Here is a 15,005-nt window from a genome sequence, read left to right as displayed (position 1 = left end):
CCGGTAGAGCCACGAGGTGTGTGTAGCTTGTTTGGTGGTTCTAGTGTCGTCTTTGCACAAGTGGAGCTGTTGTGTGAGCCTATGTGGACTCAACAACAAACCACAAACAACACACCAGGTCTGTCCAAGTCTGTGGAACCACAGACCAAGACATCTTACTTTGCCAGCTCTACAAACACTAGCGATTCGCTGCACCACAAATAAATCGACCTACCAAGTTAAAGCTTGGCAGCAGTGATCAAAACAAGGCTCCTGCATGACAAATAAATCAACTTACCAAGTTAAAGCTTGGCAGCAGAGATCGAAAGAAGGCTCCCATCATGCTTTGGTCCCCTACTTGGTGTGTCCTGAAAGCACACAACCAGACAGAAGATTTGATATGTTACAGAAAATCACAATTATGAGAATCAAATGGTTCTTCCATTCCCCCAGTTATTAATTTTGAGATTCAAATGCAGCTCCACACATACACTGACAGGTCCTCCACACGAGTAGACTGAGCTTGAAGTATAAAGTGGTTCAAATCGTTTCCAAAAAGCGAGACAAAAAGGTGTCAAGCCATTTATGGTTGCTGCGAGCATTACCCCGCCTTGCAGTGGCACAGTGGATAATATGATCGCTAATATGAGCAGGGTTAGAATCCCGGATGGGATATTTTCTGTGCATTTAATCACTCTAAGTGGTTTAACCTTTTTTGTTTTTTTTTTCAGTGATACATTTGTTTTCTAAACGTTTACTTTGGCAATGCACTAAAAACTGAGAAATGCCAGCAGCAGCCCGCCATTGTTCTCATAATGCAACTGGGGGTGCATATGGGTGCAATCGACTGTGAGATTGTTAGGTCTCTATGTCTACCGAGATTTGACAAAATAAGCCCACAAAAATGAACACAAAGGCACCTACTCCATTGCTGAAGAAATTAGTGAGGGTTATTAAGAAAAACACGTAGCTGCCGTTACGCATGTCACATAGGCCAACTAAGTATTGGCCTCGAGGACATACCGTGGCGCCACCTATGAGTGACGTCACTTGTAGGACGCCGAATTGTGTTGTCGTCTGCTACAACACATTTCCCATGCGTATGCGGAAGCGTGTTTTTTTGTTGTGGCCACCGTCTCGCCCCCTCCTTGTGGATTTGATGCAAATTACCAAAAAAGTTGTCTGTAAACCAAATAATTCGAGCAAGCAATCAGCAACTCGCTTGTTCCCGGCGACACCGCCGCGTTTAGGTACCATCGCGACCCACAGCTATGCAGCCAGCTAACGCCAAAGACGGTGCAACTGATGCCGAGAAAAGTACGCTGTAAATTCATTATGAAATACTTGTGTCGGTACATGTGTGTGCAAGGAAACACCTTGTAACAGTGACGGAAACGCGTCGCTCAATTATGATCTCGCCACGCGAACTTCTCGTATTGCCTGGTAAATGAATGACTACGCGAGAACGGTGATCGGATTGCTTCGCCACACATGCTTAAAAGTATTGTTATGGTCTGTAGTTTGGCTTAATCAGTGCCTATTTCCCCTACGATGTTTTTATAGTCATGCCCGGATTTGATTAACGATTACTGCCGTAGCGTGTACTCTGCACGGCTGATGTTTACTTTCGCGACTAGTCCGCAATGTATGAACGGTATGAACTCGAGTTTTTAACGCCTTTGCGCGGGTCTGAACAAGGCTATATTTAGTTTTCGTTAGGTGTTCGGCGTGGTAATTTATAATTGCAGCGTGTTTTGTATGTTTAAAGTGAGCCGGCCTTTCTCAAGCATAAATTTTGAAACTCACGACTGCTCACAGAAGGCGAGCCTGCGTACGAGGCGAAACACGTCGTTAATGATTTTGGGTAATTGGGGAGATTTAGAATGGAGAACCGAGCGTTGGGGACCCCCAAGAAGTTAGAGGAACCCAAACGCAACACGCGCGTGCGCGACGGGAGGGCCTTCTCCAACAGCTCGCAGCCGGCTTCGGATGCACGTAATCGGATGTTGAGAACTTTAGGCTTGGCGTCACAGAATATATTTCATCGCCGTTAGAGTTGCGAGTGACAGCCCCTAACAAAACGTTTCACCGCGCTGGAAACTCTGTAAGCGCGGTGATTTCCGTTGAAGCGATCGACGATCAAGATACCTGCACGGCCTCGGCCGATTCTTGCGCGCAAGCATAGCCATCCTTCGGCCGCTCGCCTCACCGGCGTGAACGGGCCGGCGCTGCCGGGACCGACCTCCGCGGCCGGTCAGTGTAAATCGCGGCAGATATTTGAGCATCGCTTTGAAAACCACAGCTGATGACACTACCTATCAGAATTTTTCATCACACTAACATCCACTTTCACCGATCTGTAACTTCTTTGTTGCTGTTGCTGCCGCGAGCTGCGTCGGTTCGAGCCGCACCGTCGGCCGTGCGGGCAGGCACGGTGGGAGCATGTGCTTCTGCGAGCAGTTAACGCTTCACGATTCCCTGCTTTATAAATTTCTTGCAAACAAGAGAAATCTAGAAACTTCACTCGGCGATCGCCGTAGTCCACATTGTTGATCGGGGAAATAAGCCGCTGCTTACGCTTCGGTCGCATACGTAGTACACCACCACGCTCATGGTGGTTGCGGATAATCTACCACAGTTGATACGGTTATAAAGTCCCCATGAGGTCGAAGTGCGCTTGACGCACTGAGAATTAACTTCAAACGAAGGAAATTAACACGAAAATACTTTTAGAACGCGCTTCCTAAGTGAAGTGTCACGCGCTGCAAGCCAACTACGCAGCAAGATAGGAACGGTGATCCTACAAGTGACGTCAAAACGATCGCAGCGCCGGCCTCTCCAGTGGTGGGCCTCGCGGCCAATACTCCAAAAATAAACGCTAACCAGGAATAGTTTAGCTATCCACTTTATTGTTCGCTAATAACAGGCTCATTCTCCTTCACAGCTGTGCATGTAAACAACATACCGCATTTTCCGGTGTATAGGTGAAATTTTCGTTGGCGCGTCTTATCCACTGGTGCGACTTATGTATGGAAGTATTCCGGTTCGCGGCGGCCGCGCGTGGGCAGCGCACGTTAGGAGACACAGCTCTATGGTCAAAATGAATCCGAAGGCCACCGCTACTGTGTTTCTCATAGCCCATATGTCGCTTCAGGACATTCAATCAAAGAATTAGCAGTTTATTCCAGTCGAAAACAATGATAATGGCCTGCGACAACCGCGCACCACTTCCTGCCATACGCAGTAACTACAGTTCAGAATAAATTCAAAGTAATATCAAACTGGGTAGCAAAAATAAAATGCAGCTTATAAATTATCACAGAGAGTTACTCTGAAGGAGGTAAACGTGCTGCTAATTTTTAAAATGACAGCTTGCTGATAAGTATCGATTTTCAGGCCGCTTCCGGTCGCGTCACTTCCGTCCGCCATGACACCTTTATTGTGCTGATTTACGACAGCACGCAAGAGACGCGCGATGTTTGGAGAGGTGGCCAAATGGGTCTCCGACTCTTGGGACTCCATTTCTACAAAAGCAGTTGTAGCCGGGTTCATAAAGGCCGGAATGATCCGTTCCGCGAGTGGTGACGATGTTGGCGAAGAAGATATCAGTGAGTCGGAGGGTGATAGCGATGTGCTGGCGGAACTCCCACTTGAAGTTGCTGAATTGTTTGTTAGCGAGTCGGAGGAAGAAGACTTCGATGGTTTTGCCTAACGCCGTTTGTAAGTACATGCCATCTGTGTGTATCAATAAACCATTTTTGAGAACTTTGTTCTGTCAAGACTTTGGACGGGAGATGCACGTGTCTAGCCCTCCTCACCGGGCGATGCGTTGATAGGCGGCGGCCGCCGCAACCACGTACTTTCGCCGCTCTTTCTAACGATCTGATTCACTGTGAGTTTACCTAATTAACAAGTGCGTCTTGTACACCGGTGCGACTTATATACGTTTTTTTTTCGGAAAAACTGTCATTTTGAGGGGGGTGCGACTTATACAAAGGTGCGACTTATAGACCGGAAAATACGGTACTTACTTAAGCTTGAACATCACGGATTAAAATAGCAAGACATAATTCTTTACTTTTCCTGTACACAACCTCACTCAAATGTCCCACAAGCATATGCCAACCCACGCATCTAGACAGCACCAGACACAGCAGTTTACTACCCTTAAAAGCTTAATGTAATCTTTCTAATATTTTTTTTTTTTCATGCACCATTATGGAACAGAACGCATTGCCTGGTTGTGCTTTTCAGGTCCAAATTGCACACAAGTTTGAACATGTGCTATTTTGCCACACATGCGAAACATGGTTCTATAGTAATGGTTGTTATTGCGATGCCTTGATTAGCCTATTTTAGTATAATTTTGGATAATAGTTATGTTTTCATTATGTGCTTTATTAGCCTGCTTTCTGGTGTAACTCGCCTGCATGGCACGTTAGGACTGTAATATGATTGTTAATAAACAAACAACAGTAGGAACTTCTCATATCCGGCTTCCTGCCAGAGCCCCTTCATTATTATTGTGTGCATAGAGAGACAGTTCTCAATAGTACCCGTGAGGTACTTAAGGAATACAGTAATTGAACAAAAATAAGAAGCCCTTTTGTGTTCATTCCTATTGGGCTGATTTCGCACAACTGTATTCCTAGAGGCACAAAAAGCCGTGCACTAAGCTCCACCTACACACCCCAGTCGCACGGCAAAAAAAAACGATGGGGTGTTACTGGTATCTCTTGAACAGCCTTCACTGTGCTGCCAAATAGGAAATTTAGAAATTAGAAAACAGGCATCACTACGAAGTGGACCTAAAGGAACAGAAATACTACAAATATAAAGAAAAACAAATATCCTCACTGTAAATCAAGCCCAGGACGTCTGCATGCCAAATGAGTATTGTGTCCACTTTGCCACCATGCCATAAGGAGGGATAACGTACACAGCACCCCTGTATGGTTTGGCCCCCGTTTTCTGCCTCATTTTAAGTGCGATGCACTTTATAAGCGACCCCAAACCATCCACCGCCGGCGGCGGCGGCGTCCGCAGCCCTGCTCTCCCTAGCAACGGCGCAGAGCGGAGAGGAGCGTCGGTAGCAACGGCGCAGTGACGTCACTCACCACGTGACGCCACGCCCTCACCGCTCCCTCGCGGCGCGGCGGTGTGCGCCGCACGCATCCCTCTCCTCACCCGGCAGCTGCCGTGCGCCGCTGCGCGCGTCCCCCTCCCCCTTCGCTCGCTCCTCCTCTCTCCTCGCTGGCTGCAGCTGCGCGCGCACCCCTCTCTCTCGCGCGCCCGCCTTCTCTCTCAGCCACCTGGCTCGGCGCGCTCAGCGCGGCGTACCCCCCTTTATATGCAGCGATAAACCGCCAGACCTCCGTGGGTCGGCTCGCGCGCGCTCTCTCGCTACAGTCTCCTGCTCGCTCTGCTCCAGTTTAGACCGTTCGCTGGCTGGGCGCCTCTCAAGGCGATGTCAGAATTACTACGCCGTGTACTCTCGGCGCAAGAAATGCATTCGCACTTCCTCACGATTCCCTTCGGGGAGGTGGGGGCAATTTTTTAATACATGGGCTCTATGGGGCATTTGAACCACTCCTGTATTCTAGTTCACTCTAGCTTGATTGTGCAGGTACAGTATGTCTCGCACAACCTAAGCAAGCCCCATCCTCAAGCTTCCTTTTCATTGTTGCCACACATTCAAGCTTTAGCAAATTGCAAATAGCACACTTACAGAGCACAAAGTCCTGCAGTGCATACAGTGTAATTCCGTCTACCATGCTCTGTACACATTGTGGGTGAGTTCACTTGTTAGCTGCAAGAGTTATAGCATTTTGACCACACGTCAGTCTCTCCTCAGCTTTTGTCGGCAGAGGTCTGGGAGTTGACTTTGGTGCTGATCCTAAGGCACAAAACTCTTGCAGGTAGCAAGCCTGCTCTCCCTCACTCCTTGAAATCGGAAAGCTGTGGTAGAGGAACTAAGGTAATACGGTACAGTAGGTATGTTGGTTATGCATGGGCATGTGCTTGCCAATAGGTGATGCACAGCTGTAGGACTTTGCTTATCACACACACAAAGCTTTCTTGTTGTTCTCTTATCCCAGACATTTTGTGCACGGCAAAATCAAAGGCCATTAGGAACAACCAAATAGAGCAAACTCTCTCCCAAATGCACTGCTTGATCACTACACCAAGAAGATATGTTCCTTGCCTAAAAAAAATGCAAGTAGATTTTCCAGTTGCTGGAAAAAGAAAAGCCAGTGTCTAGAGTTACGTCCGACGGAACCCAGAATTGAAAACTAAAGTTACGTCCGACGGAACTTTAAGCCAGTGTCTAGAGTTACATCCGGCTTAACTTGTAAATGATTGAAGTTACGTCCGACAGAAATGAAAATTAAAGGTAGGTACGCCGGACGTATCTCGACCCTAGAGGCTAAAGAAAGGTACGGCGAACTGATAGTGCAGGCCCGTCCGACACACCCGCAGGTATATCCTGAGGCTGTGCTATGTAGTTCCCTTGGTCGTTCGATTGTTCGTCTTGTTGGGCGTCTGTTGGTGCGACCCCGCCTGGCTTCGTCGCGGCTAGGAACCGCCTCGCGCTCGTGAACACAAGTCCTAGGGTAGAATCCCCCTGAATTCCTTTCTTTCTTTTTTTTTTTTTTTTTTTTTGAGACAATGACCATTGCTCATGCAATGTTCTATCATTTTTATAATAAGAAGAACCTTTAGGTGCCAGCCGCCACTTGTAAGTCCCCCCCCCCCTTGCACGTGGCGCGAGAAAAAGAGGACTGATCTGTAGCTTGTGATCTATGTCTGTGTTGCTTTAATCAAGTCTGTGCTTCCTTGACCAGCTGAAACAGTGTTTCATCAACAACCCACAACTGTGAAAAATTCACTCTGTCTGCACCGTAACAGATTTAACTTCCCTTCGTCTTTTGTAACGAGTTTATGGTGAGCCTGTCCTAAGTTCCCGAAATTTAAACTGTTTTTTTTTTTCACGCTGTGTGGACCATAAGCTAAATGGTACCGCTCCACATCAGCTTCCAAAATTCGAGTGATCGTTGCAGTGCTTCGTGTAATGAAAGCAGTGCAATACATACCACTGCCGTCCATCTTCTAAACATGATGCAGAAATGCATAGCAATGGTCATTGTCTAAAAAAAAAAAAAAAGAAACAAGAAAAAAAGGAAAGGAAGTTTTCGGGCTGGGGATTCGAACCTATAGTTCATACCATAAGCTAGCTGCAGCACTGTGGAGGCTACATTGTTGTCCCCCTCAGGGCGCCTAACTCACTGCGAAGGAAGCGACAAAGGCGCCGGGGCCTTGCGGTGCCACTTGCCTAGAGGGGAGAAGAGAATGTCCTTTCAGGACCCCCTTCACGGTGAGTTAGGCGCCCTCAGTGGGCGCACTATTGATAACAATGTAGCTTCGACAGTGCTGCAGCTAGCTTGTGGTATGAACTATAGTACTTCTGTTCACAAGTGTGAGGCGGTACCTCATCGCCACGAAGCCAGACTACATCCCGTCTTGAGCAGACGCTTAACAAGACGAACACTTGAGCGACCAATACTGATGTAAATCGCATTGGCTTTGCATTTCCAGAGAGAACCACATAGCACAACCTCAGGATACACCTGCGGGCGCACCCGACGGGCCTGTACAGTCATCCACCGGCTAAGTCCGCCATGCCTTTCTTTAGCCTCTGGGCATCGGGTACGTCCGGCGTAAAGTCGTTTCATCGGAGCAGGGACTATATTTCGACGTACCGTAAGATTTTCGAGGTCGTCGGCGTACGTCCGACGTATCTTTTTTTAATTTTCACTTACGTCAGACGTAACTTTTATCATTTATAGTTTAGGCCGGGTGAAACTCAAGACACTGACTTAAGGTTCCGCTGGACATTACTTTAGCTTTCAATTCTGGGTTCCGTCGGACGTAACTCTGGAGACTGGTTTAAAGTTTCATCGGATGTAACTTTAGTTTTCAACTTTGCGTTGCGTCGGACGTAACTAGCTTAAGTTCCGTCAGACATAACTTTAGTTTTTGATTTTGGGTTACGTCGGACGTAACTCTAGACACTGCAAAAAAAAAAAAGCAAAATCTCATCCCTCCTTGCCTCCCTTTCCGCTCCACGGGCAGCAATCCTGGCATATAATTCGTAGTAATGCATACACAAACAATATACGACGTTTCTTCTCCTTAACACAACACCCACTGAAAGCATCCAAGTTAAAGGGAAGATACACATGCGAACATGCAAAGATACATGCACGTAAATTGATGACTCAGCTCAAGAGCAGGCTAAACAAAAGCGCTCTAACCTCGGGGGTCGTGTGTAGCTCACAACAGCATCAGCCGGTGGCAGTGGGTCGAAGCCGAAAATGGGAGAGTTTGTCAGCTCCTAAAGAAAAAATCACACGGTGTACTATAGCGAGAAGCACTCAAAACAGAACGCATGTATTTAATTATAAATGTATCCAAAGCTTACAGAAACTTCACCTCTGATGCTTGATCCCCTTTAATAAAGGGAAAATTGAGGTACCGTAAAATCCTGAGACAAAGCCCACCACAAACCGGCAGCACGGCATGATCTATCTTTTGACGCACAGCCAGGGCGTGTGTAAGAGCGGGAAAACCATGCAAATACCAGGGTAAATTATCTTTCAGGATTTTACTGCACAGATGTTTTATTGGTACGAGGACACCTGGAACCAAAGAGCGCCAGAGTGATATGTTGAAAAATTCTAAATTAGGCGCAAGAAAAGCAATGCAATTAACTTTTTGCATGACCAAAAACTTGACACCAGTCAATATGGCAAGGCTAATCATTTATAGGAAAATGCTACGTAGAGCTCACAGCCTTACAATGTTCAATCTGCATCCCGTGACAAGTAAAAAATAATATAAATGTAGAATCAGGCACAGCAAAAATAAAAGCACTTGTATGTCAAAGTGCAAGTGTCTGATAAGGACGATAACAAACAATATCTGGGAACAATATCCATGTTTTCAGCTAACAAAGGAATGGGCTTCCCCACTATGAAGCATCCCATTGTTCAGGGCCTTTGTGACGACTTCAGCAGTGATAGTCCAGCAAAGAAAGACTATGCGGGAGAATAAAGGGACAACAGTGAAGCCTTTGTAAAGCACAGAGGTCAGCCCCTAATACAGTCATTTTTTAAGCAAGCAAACCGGCAAATATGATGCATTTCGTCCACTCGCTGAGCCACACGAATTTGTCAAGTCAAGCAGACTGAAGCAGACATGGGGCACACCCGAGCACCCCAAGCACTACCCCAAATAATGTTGTGCGACAAGGTGCAGGAAGCAAGCAGTGCGAGATTATCTCCTTCTGCCAATCAGTACAAAGTGTCCGCAAAGCTGGGTCCACTCCCAACCCATTTCTGCCAGCACTGTGCAGGGTTTCATTCGAAACAAGCGAAACCTTCGTGCTTCCTGCAGTCACAAACCTCAGGACGGCACAGTGGTGCCAGTAAGTGCTGCTCAGTGTGGCAGGCTTGTAGTGACAAATAGCCAAAGCATGGAACAAAGCCTGTTGTACTAAATACAATGACACGAGCATACCTGCCAACCTGGGGACCTGCCAACCTGGGGACTTCAAAAATCGGGAGGTTCACAGCGGGAAAGGAGGGGGGGGGGCAGGGGCTTTTTTTTTAATGCAGCACATGCGATGTCTAGTGTACATACAAGATTCATCTTTGTTTTCAACTTTTCATTTTTAACGCGTCAAGCACGAGGTTGCCAATTTTTCGGCCAGTAGCCTCTCCTCGAAGTTCTTGCATGCACAACAGCTTACTTTCAACCCGCTCGCATTTCTCTACGTAGTAGGTTGCCACGACAGGGTAAAGCTGCCAGGAGGTGCCGTTGCTGCCGTCAACTGCAAGCGCGAAAACACGACGCTTCAGGCTTTCCACCATCACACCTTGCGCCTCTGTAGCCATTTCACCGACAATGGCAGTTGTCTTCATTCTGCCGCACCCGTAGGGCTTCGCCTCATCGCACTTGGGAAACATCTTGCGCAGAAGTGGCCCAACGTGATCACTCACGCTGAGCGGCAAATTGCTCGATAAGAAATCCAGCGGAAAGGCACTCCGCACGCACAACACTGTCTTCGTTGCTGTTGCCAAATAAGTTGCTCACAGTCCTCTGCTTCTCAGCAACACGAAGGAAGCTTTGGTGCTTAGTAGTCGCCAAATGCAGTTTTAAGTCTCCTTTACCGCCGTGGGCCACGCTCACGTCGCATGCGCAAGTCGTGCAAAATCCGAACTGTGCGCCTTTCCTGGATGTCACGAAACATGGGAATTCTGAAGTATAACACTTCAAGAAACATTGTAAATACTTCTTGGGTTTCGACGACGCCATGATGTCAAGAAAGCTGTGAAAAGTGTTTACGTTGTGTCCTCAACGCATTGTCCCGACCACACGTGAACAAAGTTAGGCTTGGCTTCGATTCCCATCCGACTTTGGCTAGCTACCCAGCTCGTGATGGCAATTGCAATGCGGCTGTGCTGCATAACACAGTTCAATTTTTTTGTTTTCGAGATCGTGGTTGGGGCCGTTTATCGGGAGATTGATGGCCATGCCCGTACAATCGGGAGAATAGGTAAAAAATCGGGAGTCTCCCGGGTAAATCGGGAGAGTTGGCAGGTAGGCACGCGTGAGCAGGTGTAAGCAGGATAATTAATGTGCACTGTTTTCCATTCACCCTGAACACATACCTGCACACCCGAATGGCTCTCCTTTTGTAATATATTTCTCAACGATATTCCGTATACGCCACTAAAAAGAGTGTTATTCTATACTGCCAAATGCTAACCTGTAATACTGGCCAATGACTTCTTCTGTGTAACGAACATCCTCGAAATATGGATTCACCTTCATGGAGAGAAGCATCAATGGGAGTGACCCCTATAACGTATGTTCAAAACTAATGACGACAAACTACTGCTTTAGCCATTGTGAGCACACAGATTTCATTCGGGCATTTCCTGCGGTATTCACTGCTTTTGCACAATGCTTGACCAAAGCACACGCTAGGCAAAATAATTGACAGTGGAACTAGTTTCACCTCATTCTTTTACCTCGTTATTTGCCATTTCAGTTCACATGAGGTTGAGAACAGAAACCCTTCATCAAAGGACGCTAAGAGGGTGCTTTCCTAATTGCCTGAGAGAAAGCTGCTTAGCGATAGTGAAGAAACTCTTGTGACAACGTAACCTGCACTTTTGTGACCTGTTCAACATAAGTGAGCAAATTGAAAATGAGTATACATGGGTCTTCAAGACATTTTTTTATTGTTCTAATGAAACTTCACAACATTGTTTATCCTTTTTGTCCTGATATCAAATATGAAAGTACTTTTGCAATAGATCAATTAGATATTGACATAGCTAAACATGCTTTTATATTGTTTGCCAACAATAGAAAACAAAGCTGCCGATTACAAAATTATTATTAGGATTTTGGTAGGCACTACACCGTGTAAGGAATGCAATGTTGCAAAAAGATTCTATATCATTTTATTAATACTGACTTTACAGCCAATTGAAATTCAGTGCCTGTAACATGGCTATTGAGCAATTAAAAAAAATAACTAAAACTTCTAAGAGTTAAAATAAAAAATTCGCTTACAAGGTTGCATGCCTTATACATTAAACTTCATTTTTCAACCAAAATTATAACACTACCTATTCTAGGTCCTGAGACAATTTCTCTGAAAGCATGCAAGGTGGCAAAAAACACTGTTTCGAGAAAATGAGAAAACAAGTTTAGGAATGTAGGCAAAACTGCTCATTCAGAGAACTTATGAGTGCGACAGCTCAGTTAATGTTGCTGTAATATTTTGCTGTAATATTTTGTAAGTCTCTCTTTTTGAGAGCCTCCTGTTTAAAAATATAGTAAATAAAAATGATTTTTTGGCAAATTTCCCATTCTCAAGACCAGTGTCCCCACTTAAGCCATGTTAACAAGTAATTAGCCCTTATGCAAAATAAAGTAGGTCCTTGAGTAGGCCCTTTGAGTAGGCCCTTGCCAACAGTGGAAAAAAAAAAAAGAGAAAGAAGAAGCGAGCATCAATGTTTGTGTTATAATCGGCAGAATGGTGAGCACATGCTCAAGATAACAGTGGCAGCAGAACTCATACCTGAGGCAACATGCCGCTGGCTTCCTGGATGTTGGAAAGAATGATGTGGCGGCAAAGGCTCCGCGGAGCACCCAAGTACCGTTTCATCCTCCTGAGAAAAGCAAGCCGCCAAAAGAGCCATGCAATACCAGCCACAGAAGTTCACCTGATGTGAGGAGCAGACTCCAAAATAGATTAGCGTGCCACCTCACAGCCGGGTAACCTGTTCCCCGTTCATATTCCATTTTTTAAAGGGCTGAAAAGGCTCCCACATAAAGCACTTGTCTAGCAGTGCACAAACTAAATTCGATGACTGCCTCCCATTTACTCTAAGCACTTGTGGCTGAACACACAATAAAATACTCTCATAAAGCTTAGGAGCTAGATGGATTGTGTTCTCCCATTCAGTCTTGCTTATCTGTGCTCATTTATGTCATCCTGGAGTGTCAGCACCGTTCGTTTTCAAGGTGTAGCGGGGCATAGCTATGGTGGGGCACAACAACAGGAAGATGTGCAAAATGTACAGAAAGCAGCACTAAATAAGGGAAGGGGACCTATGATAATTTCTATCTCGCCTGATGTGGGGATTTCGTTCCGGAAGAGCCGTTGTATAAAGCAGCACGCCTGTACTACCCAGCTGGCCTCAAATTGTAAAAGCACATTTTTGATGCAGAGTGTGCCACACTGATAAACCATGCAAAGCATGTCATATTTGGCCTCTTTATTGCCCAAGGAATTCATGGGTTTTCAAGGAGAAGGAAAAAATTTTAGGCTTTCAAGGCCCCTGAAAACTGAATTTTCAATTTCAAGGGTATTCAAGGTTTTCAAGGACCTGTACGAGCCCTGTATTTCGTAGGTCCACAACCGGTGGACAACCTGGGTAACAGAGCGGATACCAAGGGATGCATCTAGAAGAAGGGGACAGCCAATAACTCGATAAAGAGATAAAATAAGAAAATTTGTACGCAAAGAATGCACTTGAGCTGCGCAGGAAAGAGCGGTTGGAGGTCAATGGGAGAGGCCTTCATCCTACAGTGGACCTAGTGGGCTGTTGTTGTTGAGATGATGATGATGATACAGTAGCACGAAACTCTACGATGATCACATCTTTCAAGACACACATACTCAGAAATCATACCGTGGACCTGAAAATGGATGTTACCCAGCAATTGAGAAGGACCTAGCAGAATTTACTGCAAATGCCGCAGCCAGTCCCTGCCTGTGCATGCTGAACTCCTACAGCTCAAAGCAAGAGATGCACGCAAGGTCTTTCTTTTTGACCACATTGTTGGCACCAATTCTAGAAAACATACCCAGTACAGGCCAACCTAAAGGCAAGTGTTTTTTTTAGCTGGATAGCGTTTTTTTCTTGTTCCTGCCTCTCAAATAGAGGAGATTAAGCAACCAGCACTGCTAAAAGCGGCACTTTATGACATCGACAGCAACGCGATGCTCCTGAGCGAGCCACCTCTGCACGGGGAGAGGCGCGGCAGTGAAGACGGTGAAGAGCTCACTTCTCTTCCGCAGAGGCCACCAGGGGCTCCCCTCGGTCCACGCGCTGCAGGACAGCCCGCACGTTGCGCTCCAGCCAAGCCAGCACCTCGGGCGCTTTCCAGAGCACAAAGTTGCGCCCCACAAAGAGGGACTGCAGCTGGCCCAGAGCAGCAGGCTGCCTGCATTGCAGCACACGCAACCAGTGGGGGCTCAAACAAAGGACACTTCCAGGCGCTGCGGGTGGCACCACTTGTAGCTGCACTAAAGCTACCTTCAGCAGGCTACGTGCGTGTTTCCCCCTTTCCTTTGTGCTCCACTATTTAGGCTGGCACCACGTTACTCACCAGAAGTGGAATTGGTGGTGGGGACAAAGAAATATTGAAAATATTGCACACACTTTTCAGCCACAACCCCAGCTTGTGCGGAGATGACTGGACACATTTCGAGGAAACAAATGCACCCCCCCCTCTCCCCCCCTCCCTCCCTCCCCCCCCCCTTCCCCCCCCCCTCTCTCTCTCTCTCTCTCTCTCTCTCTCTCTCTCTCTCTCTCTCTCTCTCTCTCTCTCTCTCTCTCTCTCTCTCTCTCTCTCTCTCTCTCTCTCTCTCTCTCTCTCTCTCTCTCTCTCTCCCCTCTCTCTCTCCCTCCCTCCCCCCCCTCTCTCTCTCACACACACACACACACACACACACACACACACACACACACACACACACACACACACACATGCACACGCACGCACGCACACACACATGCACACACACACAAACACAATTTTTCTTTTGGACATTCTTACAGATGCTGGTTTGTCCATCGATTGTCATTTGCAAATATGACATTGCCTTTAGGAAAAAGTAATGCTGCACCATGTTTCAACCTATTCCCAACACCTCCCCTATCTTTGCTAGTTATTTAAGGTTATCAAAGATTGTGTTTAGGAAGTTCATGTCCTTACTTATGTCGTTACGATGACATGATAGCAATTCAGACACCACCTAGATAAAGAAACAAAAAAAAGCAAAGAGAAAATTCCAAAGCTGTCACTCGAAGGTGATACAATCTTACTAACAACTGCCGATGTACGGCTACGGTATTATGGTGACTCTCCAAGGACAATATTTCACACGATGCATACTAAAGCTCTTGTTTTCAAAACGGGAACAATAAAAATGCCGAGCTTAGGCGCACGCCATATGTGCACGTGAAAGTTTCGGCTCGGGACAGATGACCTACCAGATACATCACTAGCTAAATATCGGTGTTGCCATGCTTGGTCCAAGACACAGGACACATATCTCGTGGATATGTGTCCTGTGTGTCGCGTGGTTCTGGCATGGTTCTGGAGTGGCAAAAGAGTGTATTTTCGGTACTGATTTTTCCAGTTGCAGTAAAATCTAC

At 46.5% G+C, this 15,005-nt stretch overlaps 1 protein-coding gene across 1 annotated transcript in view; it reads right to left on the bottom strand.

Annotated features, from left to right (window-relative positions):
• Nulp1 (Nuclear localized protein 1) overlaps positions 1-15,005 on the bottom strand; it is a 62,946-nt gene that overhangs the window by 9,873 nt on the left and 38,068 nt on the right. The window contains exons 11-13 of the mRNA XM_077682014.1: positions 12,137-12,227; positions 8,295-8,374; positions 278-347 (exon numbers count right to left, since the gene is read on the bottom strand). Coding sequence (XP_077538140.1) covers positions 278-347; positions 8,295-8,374; positions 12,137-12,227 — 241 coding nt within the window. The remainder of the gene's footprint in view (positions 1-277; positions 348-8,294; positions 8,375-12,136; positions 12,228-15,005) is intronic.

This window comes from Haemaphysalis longicornis, unplaced genomic scaffold (assembly GCF_048455015.1).
Source record: "Haemaphysalis longicornis isolate Haplotype H1 unplaced genomic scaffold, Haemaphysalis longicornis Haplotype H1 scaffold_1, whole genome shotgun sequence".
In the NCBI taxonomy this organism is placed as follows: domain Eukaryota; kingdom Metazoa; phylum Arthropoda; class Arachnida; order Ixodida; family Ixodidae; genus Haemaphysalis; species Haemaphysalis longicornis.
This window is presented reverse-complemented; position numbering and strand designations above follow the sequence as displayed.